Raw genomic sequence first — 21,199 nt, 5'->3', positions numbered from 1 at the left:
CCTTAAAAAGAATCCTCCAGGTTCTGAAGGCAGCAAAAATTGAAAGATATTTTCATTCAATCAGGCTCATGACAATGCTTTATGTTTTTGATACAGATAAAAATGGGTTTTGAAAAGGCCCAGATCCTTAGTTTAAATATAACTGTAAAATAATATTTGTACACAACAAAACAACACTTAGGAAGTGGAAAATATGGAAGAAAACATTTCAAATCTCAAGAAGCTAGCAGCTAGTACCACTGTACAGATATAACAATTCTTTGGCATGCTCTCAACATAAGCTGACTGGAGTGGCTACAAAGAAAAGACCCCGCTCATTATTAAGCTCTTAAACTTCTCCCTGCATGTAGTAATTGCAAAAAAAATTTGCAGCTCATAGTACCTGATCAACATGGCCTTTGCACAAGTAAATAACTTTTTTAAGTTCAAAGTCAATTGCTGCTCTATTTTGAGGCATCAGGATTTGCAAGAGCCTCAGATTCTGCCTTTGCCATTGGATCATTATTTTCTTCTGGTTCTTCAACTTCTCCTTCACGTTCTTGGGTTAACTTTTTCCTCTCTTCTTCCTCAGCTTTACGAGCAATGGCCTGTTGTTCAACCTGTAGCCGTTGCATCTCCTCTTCCTGCTGTTGTCTCTCAAACCATGTGTCTGCATCAGCCCAAACTGCAAAAAAAAAAAATATATTGCATGGTGAGCTTGACCACCCCAAGATAAACAAGAGCTCTGAAGAGCTTTAGTCCCGCCTTATGCAAAAGGATAGAGTGCAAAGATTTTAAGGTGAAATAGTAATGGTAAGATTAATAGTTATAATAAATGACATAAATATATGATGATGAATATGGTTTATAATAAATGAGTAAATTTATATAAGATTATAATTAAACGAAGAGAAATGATGTTTTTAAAGAAAAATGAGCAATTTAATAAAATAAATATAATTGTTTGTTAAGTTTAATTATGTATTATAGAATTAAATTTTAAATAACTTGATTTGATTTTAGATTTCTTTAAATTTATAATATAATAAATCTAAGAAATATTAAGCAATCTTTAAAATTCAAAAAAAAAAATTTAAAAACTAAAATGTACCATTTCTAAAGAGAATAAATTTAGGTAATTAAACTAATAAAATAATATGTTGACAAATCTATAACAAGTGCCATATAATTGCTTAGTAAATCTTGCATCTAACTTTGTCAAGTGTATTGATTTTATAATCAAGGCATAAAAAAATATACAACATAAAAAAAAATATTAGATATTTTTTTATGTATATAAATATAATAGATTATTGTATTCATTATTAGATTTATTTTCTGTGGTGACATTGATCTCCTCCACTTTTCTTTGGCAGATTTTGTGGGTTCCTTTTTAAAATGCAGAGTTGTTCTTGTTTTTAAAATAATTCTCAATCAATAATTCTTGTTTTATAATTGGCCAGTGGCTATTTTGCTAGGGGTTATTTGTTTTTTTTTCATTCAGAAAAACAAAGAAATTCATGAGTTAAATTCATGAAAGTTGTGGATGTTTCTAACAAAATCCATAAGCAACTTCGCCATAAAGTCCAATGATCTGCAATTTGTGTTCACGGGGCCCTGCTCTTCAAACATAGATCAAACAAATTCGAAACCGCCTCATCCGGCCTTCGATGTGGAAGAATCCCGACAATTCTTCAAAAAGTCCGGCCTGGCCGTTAGGGCTGTGGAAGTTCTCATGGAAGACGTTGCGCAAGCCTTCAAGAGAAGTGTCGATGGTGGCGCTGTTGGAGTATTGGAGCCTAGGGTTTTTTGATCGACAAAAGGAGCCGAGGAAAAGCCTGCATATCAGAGGTTAAGCTTTACAGAGCTGTAGTTCTGCTAAGATTGGATCATGTCATGGGCAATGTGGAAGTGTTGGAAGATGCTATTTTGTATGTTGCAAAGTTTAGGGGATTCCATCACTTTGCGGAATTTACAGCAGAGGATGTTGGGATTGCCGAAAGCGGGCTCAATTCCATGGTGTTGGCCAACAATAATGAGATGGTGTTGTTGCCGATGAACGAGCCTGCGTATCTAGTTTTGTTTTTTCTGCCTGAATTATATTGAAGTTGTGGTATCAATCTGATTGTTGAATGGCGGAGAACAAAGTGGTACAGTATAGAAGTAGAGCAACCCTAAGGAAATTTGGAAGGTGGTAAACAAGGGTGGATGAGAATGGAGTTGTGGAAGACAGCAGCAGCAATGTTTCTTTATCTCCGCCTGGATCTCTGCTAAATGAGACGATGAATCATTCGTTCTAGTCCGATAGAACTAATCCGAAAGTGTTTCTTGTTGTGTCCATAATCATGGCGCCGACAGCCCGTGATGAAATAAACGGCAACGGGACAGAGAACGGAAAGCCCCAACCCCATGTAATGCTGTTGTCCTCATTGGGGCATGGCCACCTCATTCCATTCATGCAATTAGCCAAAAACTTGGCGGCAAAGGGGCTAACCATAAGCTTCGTAACCACCTTTCACCACATCCCTTCGCTGAGGAAAAAAGTCGAGGAAGCCCAAAAGGCCGGTTTAGAGATCCACCTAGTAGAAGTTGAAGTCTCAGAGGATCATTTAACACTTGGACAAGTGAACAACAACAACATTTAGTGGCACCAGCTGCCGCCATTGTTGGCCGCCAACGAGGGGCTCCAACCCCATTCCGAACGATTTCTCCACTGCTTTGTCGTCAAGGAAACAACCACCCTGCCACCACCGGCGTGTTTGATCACCGACGTTCTCCTTGGGTGGGCTTCCGGCGTCGCCGAGAAGTTTGGCATCCCACGGGTGAATTTTGGGAGACGAGCGGACGAAGAAATATGTGATTCAAAAAATTCTCAATTTTTGAATGGGAAAATTAAATAAAACCCCAGCAAAAATATGAGTAACCAATCAGAAAATAGTAATAGTCTTCAAATAATTGAATGAAAAATAAAATCATTGTTAAAGATTAGAAGTCATACAAATTATTTCATATTGCACGATTTTCTAGATGAACTAATGCACAATATTTCAACTGAAAACAATAGTTCCGCCTATATATATAGGCGGGACTAAAAATCCCCAAGTTGAAGATAGTCAAGTAAGATTTTTGAATTTTTAGTCTCTTGCACAAAATCAAAATGAGTGACCTTAAAAATCCCCTGGTCCATCCCCAACATAATCAAACTAGCTCAAACAGTGACCACAAATATGTGTTAGATCAAATTTGATGGCAAGCAAATGGAAACATTTTACCAAAAAAAAGTTTCCACAATTGCCTGAATACCAACCTTGGCTGGGCTTAAGACCTTATTTTATTTCTAAGTAATGACAAAATAGAAAGATTGGCTTGATCCTATATCCCAGCTATAAAGGAGGTATGCTACATGGCCATATAATCCTCACTCTCCACTTTGAACAGCTGTGGTTTCAAGACTGTTACCAATACAGATGAAGATGAACTAACAGGTTCCCGTCTCTTGTCCATGGTCAAGAACTTCGCCAAATGAACCTCCATCTATTTATACTAGACTAGAACAATACATAAATTCAGGAGTTTTTTGGTATATGCAAAGTTCCTCACTTTTTGAGTCTTTTATAGTAACAACGTAAACATTGCAAAATACTGAAATTTATTGTGATTATAGTCAGAAATTTGATTAAGAATTGTTTTCAGTATGTCAAAGGGTTTGAAATTTAATTGTAGAACTACAATTTATAGTATCTTATAATGTGGGTAGATCAATCTGTTGGATACAATTGATTAATTGTGTATTGTCTTTGATGTTACACAAATGTCATATCATTATCAGTCAGTATATGCCGAGCTCACTCGGGCAGTGAAGACAGTTCTCTGTGTCTACTGAGCATTCCTGTGATTGCCTAGTTCAGAAGGCAATGTCTACCGAATTCACTCGAGCGTCAAAGGAATGTCTGCAGAAGATTAGTGTTAACCAAGCTCACTCGGTTAATAAAGGAAAGTTGGATGGAACCAGTGCTAACCGAGCTCACTCGGTTGCCAAAGGATCTTCGCAAGTTTGCAATGTTAACCGAGCTTCCGTTGGTTAACACAAGAAATTGCTTCTGAGTTAGTGTCTACCGAGTTGGGTCGGCTAACGAAGGATTTTCTTGTTTTGGCATATTAAACTTAATTGATTTATCTATTGGTTCTAGCTGGTTGAGGTGATGAATATTAATTATTCTAAGTTGTATATGAGCCGTCTTGACAATATGAAAGATATATGTATAAGGTCAAGTTGTGGAATCAAAGCGTGCAAGCAAGTGAAGATGTAATGAATGTATTAAAGATTTAATAATGAAGAGAGGAAGTGAATTTGAAGGATAAAGCAGAATATCTTTGTGGAGCAGAAAAGCTATATTCAATCAGGAAGGATCATGTACAAGCTAGAACAGAGCTCTGTAATCAGCAATTCAGTTGCATTCAAATCAGGTCATCTCATTGTTGCTCTCTAACCATTGTAGCAGTGATCTAAATCTCCTAACAAAGTTGGCTTAACAGCTATTTGTAAATCCCCTAACAAGGTGGCAGTTCTATTGAATTGTTTAAAGACCTTTAACAGGGCCACTCCTAATAGGGTGATTAAATCATTTAACAAGATCACACCTAACAGTATATTTTGTAACCATTAACAAAGTTGGCTCCTAACAGGGCTCATTTCAGAAGAGTGAAAACAATAACTAGTTGCAATTGGTGATTTTTCCCAAATTGGTTTTCCACGTTAAATCCTGATGTCAAATGTGTTCATGCTATTTTCTTTATGTGTTTGCAACTAAGTTAAAGTAATAGTAATCACAGATAACATCTAAAGTTTGCATGTTAAGAATTTACCGAGTATAATCAGTACTTACCGAGTTACAGCATTTTATGTGTGTTTACCAAGCATCAACAATATTCAGTTTTCAGAGTTTATTTTTGTACTAACATCTAAGGGATCCGGAATTTATTTTAGTAGTAATTGATTCACCCCTCCCCTCTCAGTTACTCCTTATATTTCCAACACAATCACCATCAAAATGGTTCAATCAGCCCTCCAGTAAAAAGAAAAAACATCTACTCTACGATACCTCAAAAGCCATCAGTGGAAGTCTTCAAAACTTGAATACATTCCTATCCAGTATGAAGAGAATCAGTTTTCCTTTCTGCAATATGATCATGGGGCTTGTTTTAAATATTCCACAGATTATAAAGTAACATTATGTTATTTACTTCAGTGTTTTAATTTTAATAAAGTGATGTTACATCCCACCAAGTATGCCTGGGGAAAAAGGGACTTGGACACAAGTTATTTTATAATTGTAAAGACAATTGAATGGAAATGAATACCATTTTGACTCAAATTGATCTTTTGTTATAAGAGGGATTTTGTATTCATTTGCATCATTTAGTGCACACATACCAAAATATTATTGGTGTGAATGAACGAAATTCTTCCAGAAGTTGAACGAGGAAGAAGAACCTCATCAATAATCACTTGTTTCAATGGTGAAAGATTCATCCTAGCTGGTTGAGTGATTTCACACAAGAATAACACTATTTTCATGGAGTTTGGAAATTCGCGGTTTCAAAAAAATGAAGTTTTTTATCATTAATTTATAGCAGGTTTGGAGTTTCTTTGAGTGTTGTTTAGCAATTTATGATATGCTTTTTTGAAGTGAGTTTGCTGGTTAATTTGGGCTGGTTCTACCCTTCCAGAAGGAGGCCATGCCCCTTCATTTGCGACTGCTAGGCAAGAAACGATGATTTGGGGTAATATTGCAAAGGCTAACTGATAGAGACTCCTTTGCAAGAGATTTTCCTAAGTTCTTTGCACTGTTTGATTTACTGAAGGAGCCGAACACATCAACATAGGCCGTAAGGCTAATTATGGCATCGTGTGAGGCTATTTGGGAGATGCACTGGAAGTATAGGTTATCTTGCACTTCATAGAATGGCGTCTAACCATCAGGGGCTGCCCGCAGGTTTTCGCAATGTGCATTGAAGAATGATCATGGTCTGTGGAAATCTGATTTTTCTAAGCCAGCCACCCTGTTTTTTAGCCACCTACAGCAGGGTATTATGACTGATTTAATTTTCAGTCCCTTGGTTTGGTGTCCAATGCTATTCAAGGAATGTTTGAGGGTCTAAGCTGTGAGGAGTTTCTCACTGTTGAGAGTGGCTGGGAGGCCTGTTCATGGTGACAAAAAAACAGTTTGGAATTTGCGGATGGCTGTCCATGCTAATAAACTCCTGCAGGTGGTCTGTAACTGGTTTGTAATGCACCCATTTTCAAGTTATTCAAATGTATTTTAGTGGATCATTCAGTTGCTGCATCGTAGTGTTTCTTTAGATGTATTTAGCTTCAAATTTTGTAACAGCAGAGGTTTATATAAATGCAATAATCATGGGAAATTCCTAACAGCATAAGTTCATTCATTCCAAACCTAAGCTTGTAATAGAAGACTCTCATATTCAGAAGTTAATTGCCTGAGCTCTTGTTGTGGTCTCATTGGGACAAATTTCAAAAAGAAATATGTAAGGGGGTGTTCTTACAGTTGATACTTGATAGAATACAGAACCATTTATGGGTTTAATGTTGAGGAACAGCGGGAAAACTTCTTTCAAGAAAAGGAAATATTAACAAAAAGTGTCAAAATGATTTTAAAACAAATGAACATTTTAACAAACTGTTAGCAATAGTCTAACCACAGTTTTAACAATCATAAATTGCCTTACATTTGTTAAACAGCTAAAATAGACGTATCGTCAAACACGATATATATAGGTAGCGATGTCGTATAGCAATACCCAGAATGAATGTGATGCCACAGCACAAGGAGATAATAATTTATCCTTCAAACTATTGTCAATACTGGCTGTTTGGCTAAATCATTGGGTCATTTCCACATTCTTGTGCAGGTGCCTTTGAAATTGCAGATGCATTCACAGAGAGCAAGAATCAACGTCAACCCTTTTAAACCCGTCAATAACCCTCTTTGCTAGGTCATGAATAAAAAATAATAAATATGCTCCCCAGCCTCATAAATGGCTGTACTTCTTACAAAGTGGTTCTCTTATTACTTTTACACTTTGCCAAGCTGAACAAATAAATATTAAATACATTTAATTTCAAATTCATACCTGTAGCTGCCACTAATATAAGAAAATTGAAACCTCTATTTACACATTCCCAAATCTTCTCTGCTCTCTAGTGAACTTTGAGTGATCTCTTGGACTAGCTAGGAAGAAACCCTTATTCTAAAACCAGTATTCCCTTGGGGTTTTCATCCTAGTGTTTCTCCTTTCAGCAAAATGTCCAATGTTTAGTTTCACAATAGAAAAAAATTTGTCAGAAGACATAAAACTTTCCTTTACAAATCCCTTTTATCCTCACCTTTGGAAAGTTCAAGAAGTTACATTTTTCTCCATAAATTGACTTTATTTTAATTTTCTTTTTGGCCCAGCTCAGTAATTTTAACACAAAATATTAAGCTTTACAAAAATGATTACTTAATACCTTTTCATAAGCCTAATTAGCCAAGAGAATTAATAACAGTCTACAGGTCTTCATCTCACACTAACGCTTGAGAGAGGACATTTGAAGATAGCTTCTCTAGACAAACTCCAAAAAGAGTTTGAATGAGAGGATTTCAGCCCAACTGAGGTGATCTACATCAACACATTGATAAAAGACCAGCAAGCTTCTACGGGCTCAAAGCATGCCCCCTTTTCAACCTTGAGCAAGCTTGCTGGTCTTGTGAGCATAATTCTACATCATATGCTGGAAACATTACAAAACTTGTGTGCCTAGCTTCAAATCTTGCAAAACTTGATGTATCAAGTTGACCAACGATAAGGCTTCAATGAAGGATCTCCTAGAAAGCATCAATGAATTTATTCCTCAATCTGTTGCCACAAATGCTACACAGAAAAATATTTTGAAGACAGATCTTGACAATGCGCCAAAAATTACCTCCATAACTTCAAGTTGAGATGTGGATTTTGTGTTTTGATTTTCATAGCAGCATTCAAAGAATGCAACACAAATCTGTACCAGGAGAATTTTGGCACTAGAAGACATTTATTTACAACACCAATGTAAGTAGATGACTACAGCATAGTGTAATCATCTATCAATTATCCAAGTGTGTGCACAACTACAGTCTAGTTAACTACTGCACATGCACATCATTGTTTAAACTCAGAATCACTGAAACATGCACTTGCAAACTTGTGTTACTTGCACTGGGGCAAGGCACCTATAAAAACCTTGTTAGTGTAATCATTGTAGCAGTGAATTGATGAATGAAAGCATAGAACTTATATGACTTTATCTATTACAAGTCATTTGCTAATATTAGAATTGCATGGTCTTAGTGGCCTTTAAAAAACAAAAAACCACACATACATAGCAACAAGCATTCCAAACTTTAGTAGCATGCTTTGGGGTGACCAAATGTAGGCCAACGTGAAGCTGCAAAGGTGTTAAATATAGTGTATTGCACACATCGATAAATGTTTAACAAGAATTAGATTGAACTCAACTGCTAATTGTTTACAAAAAAATTCTTTGATTAAAAGTTACATAGATTAAGTGGCAAACTGTTTGAGATGCATTTGGGTCTGAACCTATTTCCCATTTCCTTTTCTAGTAAGATATTGTTGCTAGAAATTTGGGATACTTATGTGCATTCCCTTTTCTCCTTAAATAAATCCTTATAAGTATCACCTTTAAGAAATTCTACCTTTCCTATCCTTCCATGGAACATGGTTCTGACCTACCTTCAAAATCATTTAAGTCTTCAAGCATAAGCCAAGTTTGTACATTCATGCTTGATCTAAGTATAAATTGCAACCTAATTTGTAGACCAAGCCTTATTCAAGTACAATGGTTACAGCACAGAATTAAGAGTCTCATATGGAAGCAAACTTGTGTTTTAACTTCAGAAATGTGGATTTCCATGATTAAACCACTCCAAAACATGATTGACTCTGTAAAGGTGCTCAATAATTAATCCTGAGATGCAAATTTAGGGAAAAACATAGAACTTGGGCACAAATGACCCAGTAGAATTGTAAAAGTGCAGTTGTAGTGCGATGGTAATGGGACATGTGGTAAGTGTGTTATACAAGTTAAAAGTCTAAACTCTAAACCAGTGTTACCAGCCTCGAACTCAGCTCGGACTCAGTCAGGCCCAAATTGGGCTCAGATTTGGCCTCAGTAGCCGGAGTCAGCAAGGACTCAGCAAATTAAAAAACTCATGAAATTCAAAGATTTTTAAGGATTTTAAAATTTTTTTCATGCATCATTTAGCCAATTAACATCAAATACACAACAATTGAGATAAATAGAAGCTACTTTGCACACATATACAACTTTTCATAGATCACCTAAGTATAAATGCAAATTTTCGAAAAAAATTACTTAAACTGAATAACATAATAGAAATCTAAACTATAGTGTAACTGTCAAATGTCTACAATATCCATGGAATATGCGATCCATGGACTCAAAAGTTCAAAACACATATCAAAAGAAAGGCTCATAGTAGCCTATGTCTTCCTACTAGTATGCCTAAGATAGGTCATGGAAGACTCTAGAGCCATCCTCTCCCTGTGTCTAAGGTTGAACCTCAGTGACATGCTCATCATGATCATCCTCATCCTCATCCTCATACTCATCCTCATGATCCTCATCATCAAAGTTGGATCCATCACTCTCGGCCTCAGGGTCTTGGACTAGGTCTCCTCGTGCTCTAGGCTTCTCCACTGCCATCGCCACTATCGGATTCCAAAACCCCAATACTCTTCCCTCAACTCTTATTTCTTTATTCTCTATGTTTGCAAGTAATAGAATGACCTTTTTAGGTCTTAATCATACTTGATATACCAAAAAAACAAAAAAAATCATTTAACAATTATTTTTGTCTTTTCTAGACATTGCCCGCCAATCGAGTTAGGCTGACGGGACTCGGCAAGTCATCCCAGACTCGGCCGAGTCCAAAACTTGAAGCATTTTGCCTTGTTTTGCTTGGCTCGCCAACGGGACTCACCGAGTCTTGTAACGCTGCTCTAAACACACCCCACTACACTACAAGAGAGTCCATAAGTTCAAAAACATGTGGTAAGTTTATGGTAAAACAAATGTTTTGGCAGCACCATACCCATGTGTTTATAAAACCTGAGAATACATCTGGCCAATATTGTAAGTATGGTGATATTAACCTTGCAATCCAATGACTATATTTTTATTTCAATTATGTATTAGTCATTTATTATTCTTATCACTCAAGATTTCTAGAAAAGAACTCCAATGTCCCGCATAAGGAGAACATTTTTATAATTAAATATTTTTTCACTAGACTTACAATATTCTTTAAAAGTTGGCATTGAGCGGGTAAACTTAATTAGGCCAATGATAGCACCTTCAAACACTAGGCATAAAGTGGAGGAGAATCTAGCTCTTTATAGTGGTGTAAAAAACATCTATGTCAGTATACAAGGTGGACTAAAAACATATTGAAATGTGTTATGAGGAGGATGTTCTGTTTTCGACATAGAGAACTGTTATGTATTATGAGGTGGATGTCTTGTTTGTTAGGATTAAAGAGACATAAATAACAATTACATGCATATATAACCAATATCAAAAAATAATAAACCACATAGAAGTGAACACAAGACACAAAGATTTAACATGGTTCACTCATCCCTAGGCTATGTCCACCGACAGCGAGTCCAATATTCTTATTATTCAGTGATTACAGCCTGATTACAATCTATAATCCCTTACAACTCGATACCTCTGTAAGAAGCTACAATTTCATCATACATTATGAAATCCCTTAACCTAATCCACTTTATACAAGTTGCTCGCCACTTACAAAATTAGGGCTAGAATACATCGACCAATAGAAAAATAACATTCGACGCCTTTTACAATAATAAAGCTTGTTGAGCTTTCAGGGGGCTGCCCTCGGAAACTCCTGCAGGGGCATTGCCCTTCAACCCCACCTTGTACTGCGACATGGAGCACGCTTGTGGCTCTGCCCCACAACCTTGCAAGGGGCGTTGCTCCCAAACCCCCTAAGTAAAATTTGGGGAGGAACCACGCTGAATAAAGTGAGCAAAAATTAACCACCGAGTCTGATTAGACTCCACATAAAAACACTATTTGGACATAGAGAACTGTTATTTAACTTCTAGAGGGTCACGTTTGTCCTTGATTGAAGTTGGGTGACTAAACTCATGCAAAATTTCTTGATGCTTTTAACAAGATGCTTGTAAAACTCTTACATGTTATGAGATATCTTTTGCATGTAGACCACTTGGCTCATGGTTTAGTCCATGGTATTGAAAACCATTTATGATTTTTTATATTACTCTCTGATGTAAGCTAGATTGCTTACTAGTCCTTTCCTTCTCTAAGGACTCACCTAGGCTCTCTTCTAGCCTATTAGGGCTCCCCTTTGTCACCCTAACCTCTAAAGGATATCTATGCTACCCTCCACACTTCAACATCTAGCTACACCATTGATTTTACAACTTGCAATCATCCTAAGGACATTCCCACCTGTTCCTCACGATCACAACTGTACCGAAATGGACATTCTCCCTTCAACATGGAATGAGGAATGCAGCTTGATGGTGTTTAGTCCTCCCCTAACCTCTTGGACTCAAAATCCATCGGTCTTCTTATCGATTCCCTCAAACTTGACAAAATTGTCCTAATTAGACCTAGTAGAATTAGGCCTCCAAAGTTGGTTTTTGGGCTACAACTCCAAATTTCTCTTAACAAGGTGACAAACTAACCTCCATTGCGGATACCCTTTTGGGAAAGCTTCAAGATTTTGTTGGTCTCAAGTCCTCAGCCTATCCATACACCCTTTGCTATTTTTATGCCTAAAACCAAGGGTTTCAAGCATTTCCAATCAGCATTCACTAGGGTCTGGTGAAATTCATAACAAGACTAGTCTTGGAACCTTCTCCTTTGGCACACGGCTTCCTCACACATCCCTCCTCATCCTGCAACTCTTGGATTGAAGTATCTAATACATTCAATCCACCAAATCCCACTTGCTAGCACTGTGATCGCCTAGCCATGCAATGAAAGCTTGCCTAGGGCATCACTTGAAATATGGCAAACCACTTTGTCCAAGCCTCTCCTTTTGTATATACACCGTACAAAGACTCCACCTCCATGTCCCTCAAAGCCATGATGATTCCACGGTGAGGATTCATGGAGTCGTCATTTTACACAAAAACTGTCAAAACAGAACAGCAAACAGACTAATTACAAATGATTTTCAAACTACAACCAAACTACTTCCTAACAACTTGCACTCTAAATCAAAAAGCACTATATGGACATAAAATACAAGGATCAAACAAGAACAGAAGTTTTTCAATCCATTAAAAAACTCTTGCAACGAAAAACCTCAAAACTGTCAAAACTAGAACAACTCGTGCTTTTCAATTTTCAAAACTCACTTCTTACAACTTCCAACCCTTGGAATGGTTTTCTCTCATGGTCTTATAGGTTATTTGAGAGGTTTCAGACAATAATCTTAACTATCAACCTCTTTCTTGCACTATGCAACTTTTTTGTCAAAAAGTTGTCAAGCAACTCCTTAAAGTTGCTAACAACTTTTGCATTTCTTAGCAACTTTGACTTCCATCATTTGGGAACTTCCAAATTGGTCCACTATGATTCATTTATGATGTCTAGGCATGATTTAGCCCTTAGAGCATCCATTTACATAATATTGACCATTTTGACCTATTTGACAACTTTTGCAACAATTGACATCCTTTTGACATCTTTCTCAACTTTTTGCCAAATGACAACGTATGACCTCCAACCTATGAAAAAGGCTGTAAAAACATCATAGAGGACAAAATAAGTACAAAACTATACCTTCCTCAGGCTTTTAGGGTATAAGTCCCATAACCCTAGTTTTGCTTCCTAACAACCTAAACACAAGGTAAACCAAAACAACTAGAATGGATTGAGCCTAGTCAAATCCACCTAGGAGCAAATGCACATGACCTTCTAAGGTCCACACACAACCAATTGACTAGGCTAAGGTTAGTATTAGCCAAAACATCCAAAAGGTAGAGTTAGGACTAGGAGTTAGCCTAGGTGCTCCTACACCACTCTCGGCTCTATATTGTTACTTCCAATAGGAGGAAAAAAAAATTTGCTTCACAGGTTGAATGAAGTAACTTTGATTGATATTTACTCTATTGAAGGATTAATGCAAATTTAAGATCTTTTTGAAAGTGGAGTTTTTCATCACAAGAGTTTCTCCATGTAAATCTTGTGTGTAGTAATTTGCATCTCGTTTGATTATTTTCATTTCCACCTATAATTTATCACTATCACGTAATTGGATGCTTTGCATTTACAACTTTCATTTGTAATTTATATCAATAGCCAGTGCCATCACTGTTATGGTGATGAAGTGCACCATATGGTGCAGCCTCACCATAAGGTGGAGGAATGTCACCATACAGTGACATATATATATATATATATATATATATATATATATATATATATATATATATATATATATATATATATATATATATATATATATATATATATATATATATATATATGTCACTGTATGGTTTTAAAGTACGGTGAATGAACCATTGAGCTGTACAGTGACAGACATTTGTGCCATGAATGCCAAAATGGTGTTGTACAGTGGTACGGTCATGGTGCCAGATAGTACGATGGTGACTGTGCCGAACAATACAGTGGTGTCGGATAGTACGGTGAAGTCATGTTGTGTACAGCAAAGACTGTAGGTAAGGGAGTGCCTGAGGATTTGATATCGAATGGAGTTTCGGAGGCCGAAGGGAGTGACTCGATACCGAAGGGACTACCAACTGGAAGAGTGATTGTCAAGTGGATGAGTAAGCATTGGGACTGTAACCATTTTGTTCTTGACAATTAATGCACCAAATTCCATAATGAATTGCATAGTGTATAAATCGTTGATAAAATGTGCGAAGTCTACAGTTGACAATGATGATTGTATTGTTGTAGGTAGCTGTGAGGGCTGAGGCTATGAGCCTGAAGAACAGTGTCATAATGGTAGAAGTAGGGTTGATTGTAAAGGCAATCTAAACCTGAGTCTATTATTTGTATGTAATGTATTCGTTACTGTAATATAACGGGTGACACTTTGGTTCTTGGCTAGTGGATTTTTCCCGAAAGGGTTTCCCACATAAATCTCTGTCTCGTGTATTTTATCTTGTGTGTGCCTTTATTTTCTTTGTTCTTATTTTCCCTATGCATCTCAGTAGATTTGATCTTTATATAATTTCCTCGATAAATTGACATTTTGGAAGGTGTTTCGGCTAGTAGCTTTCCTAACAAGTGGTATCAAAGCCATTATCCATTACCATTATCTTGTTGGTAGAGTTGGTTGTATTGGGTAGGGTTGGTCGTTTGGTGTCAATTTGGTTCCAGTGGGAGTTTATAAAGTGTTCATCTAGAAATCGAGATGGCGAGTACATTAGGGAGAATAGAGATTGAAAAATTTGATGGCACAAACTTTGAGTTACGGAAACTTAAAGTGGAGGATATGTTGGTAGACCGAGATCTATAGATTGTTGTGTCTAGTAACAAGCCTTCAGGCATGAAGCAAGAAGATTGGGTTTTAACAGATCAAAAGGCCAAAGGACTGATAAGGCTATGTCTTGCAGATTCTGTTCTCTTGAATGTTCATGAGGAGAAAACTACAAATTCTTTGTGGAAGAAGTTGGGAGATATTTATCAGGGAAAATCCTTGGTAAACAAGCTCTTCCTGAGAAAGAAGTTGTACTCCTTGAAGATGGATGAAGGAACGACTGTGGCAGATCATTTAAATGCATTCAATATGGTGATTGCACAACAGACATCTGTTGGTGCGTCTGTAAGTGAAGAAGAGTGTTGCATGCTACTGTTGTGCTCGTTGCCTAATTCATAGGATCATCTTGTGGACATTGGAAGTACTACCACCCAATTAAAAATGGATGAAGTGGTTGCTGCAATTCTGTCAAAGGAGATGCGGCGAAAATCTTCTGAGGTGGCTCTCATCGCTCAAGATAGAGCGAAGGACAAAAGCAAGGACATGAAGCCTGAATCTTCTGAGAAAATGTCCAAAGTTAAGTGTTGGAATTGCGGGCAAACTAGTCATATTTGAAAGGATTGCAAAGGGAAGAAGAAGAAGAAGAAAATGGAGAGGTCTTCAGATTTTGAGTCTTCTCAAAGTGATGATGAATATGCAAGCAGTGTTGCTTTGGCTAATCGGTCATTTGATGATGACTGGTTAGAGTGATTCAATCTTCGAGTGGAAGATGTTTGTCATGATGCCATGTGTGACTAAGCACCACTGTACAGTGGGAGTTGTTGGCAGTGATGTAGATGCCATGTGTAACTTGACACCACAGTTATAGTGGGAGTTGTTGGCAAATGAAAAAAAGTAATTGATCTTCATTAGTATTGTAGATCTTGACAGCATAAGATTATGATGTTGCTAAAGGATCTTTTCACATTTGCTGAAGTACTATTTGGAGATGTTAAACTTCAGGTGACTCAAGATATTAACATCTGGAGGGCTCAACGGAGTCTTTGATAAGGGTGTGGTTTATGTTTTCATTTAATAAATGGCGCATGTAATCTCTAGTTGAGATTGTTTAGATCATGTCGTCATGTTTATGTTCTTGAGGCCATGGTTGGAATTTTGACATTGATCTTGGTTTAGTTTCTTTGTTCTGAGTACATTGATCATTTGTCAGATACTTTGTGATGTTGTAATGTTGTATTTGGAGTTGGCATGGATTAATCAGTTGTAGGTGCTCATGGAAACTTAGAGGATGATGGTGTTATCTCTTGTGATTAGAGATGTGTTTGTTGGAATGGTGGGTGCTACTTCATCAAGTGGGATATCTTTATGGTATTGAAGTGCACCATACAGTGTAGCCTCACTGTACGGTGGAGGTATGTCACCGTACGGTAACATACATACATATATATATATATATATATATACAATGAATGAACCATTGAGCTGTACAGTGGCAAACATTTGTGCCATGAATGCCAAAATGGTGTTGTACAGTGCTATGATGGTGCCAGATAGTACGGTGGTGTCATGGTGCCAGACAATACGTTGGTGATGGTGTCAAACAATACGGTGGTGTCAGATAGTACGGTGAAGTCATGTTGTGTACGGCAAAGACTGGAGGTAAGGGAGTGCCTGAGGATTTGATACCGAATGGAGTTTTAGAGGCCAAAGGGAGTGACTCGATACCGAAGGAATTGCCAACTAGAAGAGTGACCGTCAGATGGATGAGTAACCGTTGGGACTGTAACCGCTCTGTTCTTGACAGTTAATGCACTAGATTCCATAACGAATTGCATAGTGTATAAATGTATGTGAGATTTGTTGATAGAATGTGCTAAGTCTGCAATTAACAATGATGATTGTATTGCTGTAGGTGGCTACGAGGGCTGAGGCTGTGAGCCTAAAGAACAGTGTCATAATGGTAGAAGTAGGGTTGATCGTAAAGGCAATCTAAGCCTGAGTCTATTATTTGTATGTAATGTATTGGTTACTATAATACAAAGGGTGACACTCTGGTTCTTGGCTGGTGGGTTTTCCCCGAAAGGGTTTCCCTCGTAAATCTCTATCTCATGTATTTTATCTTGTGTGTGCCTTTATTTTCTCTGTTCTTATTTTTCCTATGCATCTCAATAGATTTGATCTTTATATAATTTCCTTGATAAATTGACATTTTGGAAGGCATTTCCGCTAGTAGCTTTCCTAACAATCACAATGAACATATTAACAAAACACGTTCCAAGCACCCCCCACACAGTACACATATATTATGAAACGTGTAACCTCACCTACAGAGAATTCTGACTTACGACAAGAGCGCCAAAGTTCGATTCTACACAAGTACTAAACGATTTTGCAAAATAGCTACCCTCAGATCTTTGACAGTGAGCCGAAGAGACCAATTCTCATTGTTCTCAATGAGAACATGTTACCGGCTATCCAATTTACAAGGAGGGGAAAAAAAGGTCGCCCTACAGAAAACCCCTAAAAATTGCGTAGAAAAAAACAGAAGTTAAAAATGACTTACTAGGTTGAGCAGCCCAGCCTTGTTCACCTCCCTTGATCCTAATGGGTTGTGCATAGTTAACAGTCAAAACTCTGCCATAAAGCTCGGCATTGTTCATGTTGTCCATGGCGGCGGCGGCATCGTCCTTGTCGAGGAATGTCACAAAGCCGAAGGAGCGGTGCTTCTGAGTGGCTTGATCCAGAGGAGTGGTCACGTCCTTAATGTCCCCAAATGGTATAAACGCTGCATGAAGAATCGCCTCGTTCACATTCTCCTCTAGCCCACCTGCCATTTCAATTACATCGACACCTCAAGCCACTGGAACAAACCAAATCTAACAGAACCCCGAATCTTAAAGGGCAAAAAAAAGAAGTAGGATTGGAAAAATGCTCACCAACATATAGAGTGTTCTTCTGATGCGGAGCAGCCATCGTAAATCTACCCAATAAGATGGTTCTCACTTTTTTCTGCAAGAATTGTTGTCCTTCCTCTTCAAGAAAAACTCTACACAATGGCTCACTGAACCCACTCTATTAGCCCGCTCATAGTTTTTAGCGGGGATTTGTTATTACTAGTGAACTAATGTTCCCCTTAGCCCCCCACTCCATCCTTATTAGCACTTGCCGTAAGGAAAATAGTATTATTGACTAGAATCAATTAATAACTACGATTCTACCAATCAAAATAATGTATTATCATTTACTATACACTAAACTAATATTACTTAAAAGTTATTAATTATAACTTTTTAATTATTTTTTAAAATAAATTCATTTATTTATAATTTCATTGGTTTAAATGATTTCATTTTATAGGCTCGGTTTTTACGAAACAAATCCTTAGCAAAATCTAAATTTTTAAAATATTTTTGGATTTAGAATGTTGTGAATTTTTTTTTGGAAAAATGTAATTTTAAACTTCTGGTTACATCGAGAGGCGTAACATTACAATGGCAGCAGACCCCACTATAGGAGCCCAGCGAGCGTAACGGTGTAAGAATAAAGAATTACACTAGCTGTCATACTAACACCAGCGGTCGCTCAGATGCTTCCTCACTCCAATTGTCTTAGAAATTCATTTCATATCATAAAGTTAGTTTTGCAGATGACCTTTCACCTAAGCACCCACGTGGAATCATTCAGGAAATATATTTTTCTGATGGTGTAGAATTAAAAGTAACATACATACTCTTTTCCCTTTTCCTTTTAGTAAGCTATGATGATTGAATCTGCCTGAAATATCTAAGACACAAGTGTTTTGTTAGTAAATCATATTATCAATCAACGTGGATGTCGGACTGTTGCTATCTTTTCATATTATAGCTTTTGGAAATGTTGGCTTTATTCGAAGGATATGGATTCTAAAAATATAATTAGCGGTCATTGAAGAGTGTATTTTTTTATCTTCATTTTGTGACCCATCTTTGTATACTGCAAATACGGTAATCTGCATTATAAATAGGGCACCATTAAAAGGGAGAAATTAAATAATGATTCTGGTTGTTTCTAAAGTTGAGTCAATCATGCCATTGTTTTAACAACGAGGATCAACATTATGCGAAAATCTAATATCATTAAGACAAGGAATGGCAAAACAGAAATTGGGAAAGTAAACAGTGTGAATTGTTGACTCGGGGTAGTTTTGCCTAACTTTGAAACGTGAACGGGATTATTAGCCATCATTACTGAGCCAAATTTATTGACCTGGGCTAGTTAACCTGTATTTTTTTATCTCAAATAATGAAAAATCTTATTCTTTATATAAGGAATTATAAGAATGGTGAATTGTTAAATATTAAAATAAGTTATTTAAAAACTTATATGTAACATATGGTCATTCTACTTTTACGGAAAAACCTTATTTGATAATTTTAAATAAAATATTATTTACAAAATTCCTATGTGTGCCAAAAGTATGGAAATACATTTATTTGGTGATGTAATTCACAATAGTGATGAATATTTATTTATTTTATATTTGAAGTATAAGTTTAGTAGAAATCTCTCTCTAATATAAAGGAATATTTGTATGGATAATATAAACTATCAAAAGTGATAAATGAAGAGTGAATATTTAACATCATAAACAAGTATTTAACATGATATACTTATTTTTCATCCAATTTTAAATTTGAAATATATATATTTAGTTCCTCCATAGGCAGGAATACTTATGCATTCATATCACTCCTAATATGACATTAACACTGACCAATCAAATCAAAGAATTTAAAACATTATATGAAACTTCAAATGTTTATATCATTTTCTAATTTTTCATTATTTTATAAATCACATTTTTCATCCATTCTATTGGTCCATACTATTTTTGGTGGGGGAGAAAATTAATTTTCTTTCACAAAAATACAAATATTTTTTAACTTCATCTTGCATTAATTACAACTTTATCTTTTCCACATTTGTTGATAAAAAAAAAAATTCAATCATTTTATCTTCCACCTCACACAACATGTCTAATCAATATTAATTCTCAGTTACAATATAATTTCAATATGCTATATCTTTGTATTTGAATTTCTAATTTTTTTTAAACTTTGATTTTTTAATAAAAGTAGTTAAATTATTACTATTATTTTACTTTTGTAAAAATAAATTAAGCAATATTATTTTTTAATTATATTTTATAATAGTGTTTGTAATATGTATAACTAATAAGTGTTACAATTTGTAAATTATATCATTTATTATTATTGATATTTTATATTTAAACAATTTATCATTTAGTTTAAATATATTTAAAACTTAAATATATATTTTAATATTAATTTAATAATTATATTTTACATCAAAAAAACATACTAAAGGAAATAACTACAAAAAAGAAATAATTCAATTCTAAAAGATATGTAAATTATTATTAAGTTTTTATAAACTATGTATTAAAATTAAATAATTATATTCTATTTCTTATTTATTGCATCATATTTATTCATCAACATCAAATTTATATGTATTGATCGTTGAGGGAGTTTTTGCAACTACTTATGGTTCTCTAGTAGCATGCATAACATGCTTAAACATATAATGTGATACTCCAAATGCTTCATCACTTCTTCAAGTTCTATAATTCAGATATTGGTATGGATAACTTTCCTCATTGCACATATTTTAAGTTGTCAATGTAGAAGGTGCAAATTTGTCTAAAGCATATGTATTGATCGTAGTATGATATTAGGTAGTTAGTGTCATATTGGGTGCTTTGGCCTCTTATTCTTGGGCTTAAATACCCAAATATATAATAATATAACATGAGAACTTAATAAAAAAAATGAGTCATCCTATCATATCACAAGTGCATTTCTAGGCAAAAATTAATGCATTCACAATGCTAATTTATAACTATTTAACCTTATTCTCACTCATCTACACCTCTACAACCATTATGCGTTAGGCAGGAACTATGACACATCGCGTCTCTTGTTTATCATGTAATTATACTTTATTTTAAATCCATGTTCATTCTAAAACTAAGGACTAAGCACACAAATAAACTAGCATTATAATCTAAACAATAATTGACCTCAATTAGTATAATATATTATTGTTTAAAATTGGAAGGTCTACTAGCATTATAATCTAAACAACAATATTCTTCTATTAGAGAATTAGGGGGTTGGAGGGGGGAGAGAGAGAGAGAGAGAGAGAGAGAGAGAGAGAGAGAGGTGGGAGATAAGAGCAATAAAAGTGGAGAGATAATTAGAGAAAGATGGTGGGTGGGAGAGAAATATAAGTCTAGAGATAGGAGAGAAAAGTAGAGAATTAGGGGGTGTGATACGATTCCTAATGATAAGTATGATCCTAATGCTCATCATAATCCCTATTTTAAATCTAGTCATAGTTAAAATCATGACCCTAGCTATTGAGTTTCGGCTATGTAGAATTTTATATAATAAAAATATTTTATATAATTAAATATAGATGAACCCTAAATTATAACCCCAACCATAATACTAATCATAAACCCTAAATGTTAATCTGAAGTGATACCATAATTTCATAATTTTAACCCTAACCTTAACCACAATTCTACTCATAACCATGACCATTGACCCAACCTT

At 35.7% G+C, this 21,199-nt stretch overlaps 1 protein-coding gene across 1 annotated transcript; it reads right to left on the bottom strand.

Annotated features, from left to right (window-relative positions):
• Window positions 1–2: 2 nt before the first annotated feature.
• LOC149532473 (uncharacterized) lies at window positions 3–17,702 on the bottom strand. The gene is made up of 3 exons (XM_089805367.1): window positions 17,516–17,702; window positions 17,143–17,406; window positions 3–664 (listed from the first exon to the last, which is right to left on the bottom strand). Exons 1-3 carry the CDS (start codon window positions 17,550–17,552, stop codon window positions 444–446), a joined length of 522 nt encoding a protein of 173 aa, XP_089661493.1. The 5' UTR covers window positions 17,553–17,702; the 3' UTR covers window positions 3–443.
• Between the last annotated feature and the right edge of the window lie 3,497 nt (window positions 17,703–21,199).

This window comes from Cupressus sempervirens, chromosome 10 (assembly GCF_028749045.1).
Source record: "Cupressus sempervirens isolate cs-2001-9-10 chromosome 10, ASM2874904v1, whole genome shotgun sequence".
Taxonomy (NCBI): Eukaryota; Viridiplantae; Streptophyta; class Pinopsida; order Cupressales; family Cupressaceae; genus Cupressus; species Cupressus sempervirens.
The sequence above is the reverse complement of the archived record's forward strand: the minus strand, read 5'-3'. Positions and strand labels throughout refer to the sequence as shown.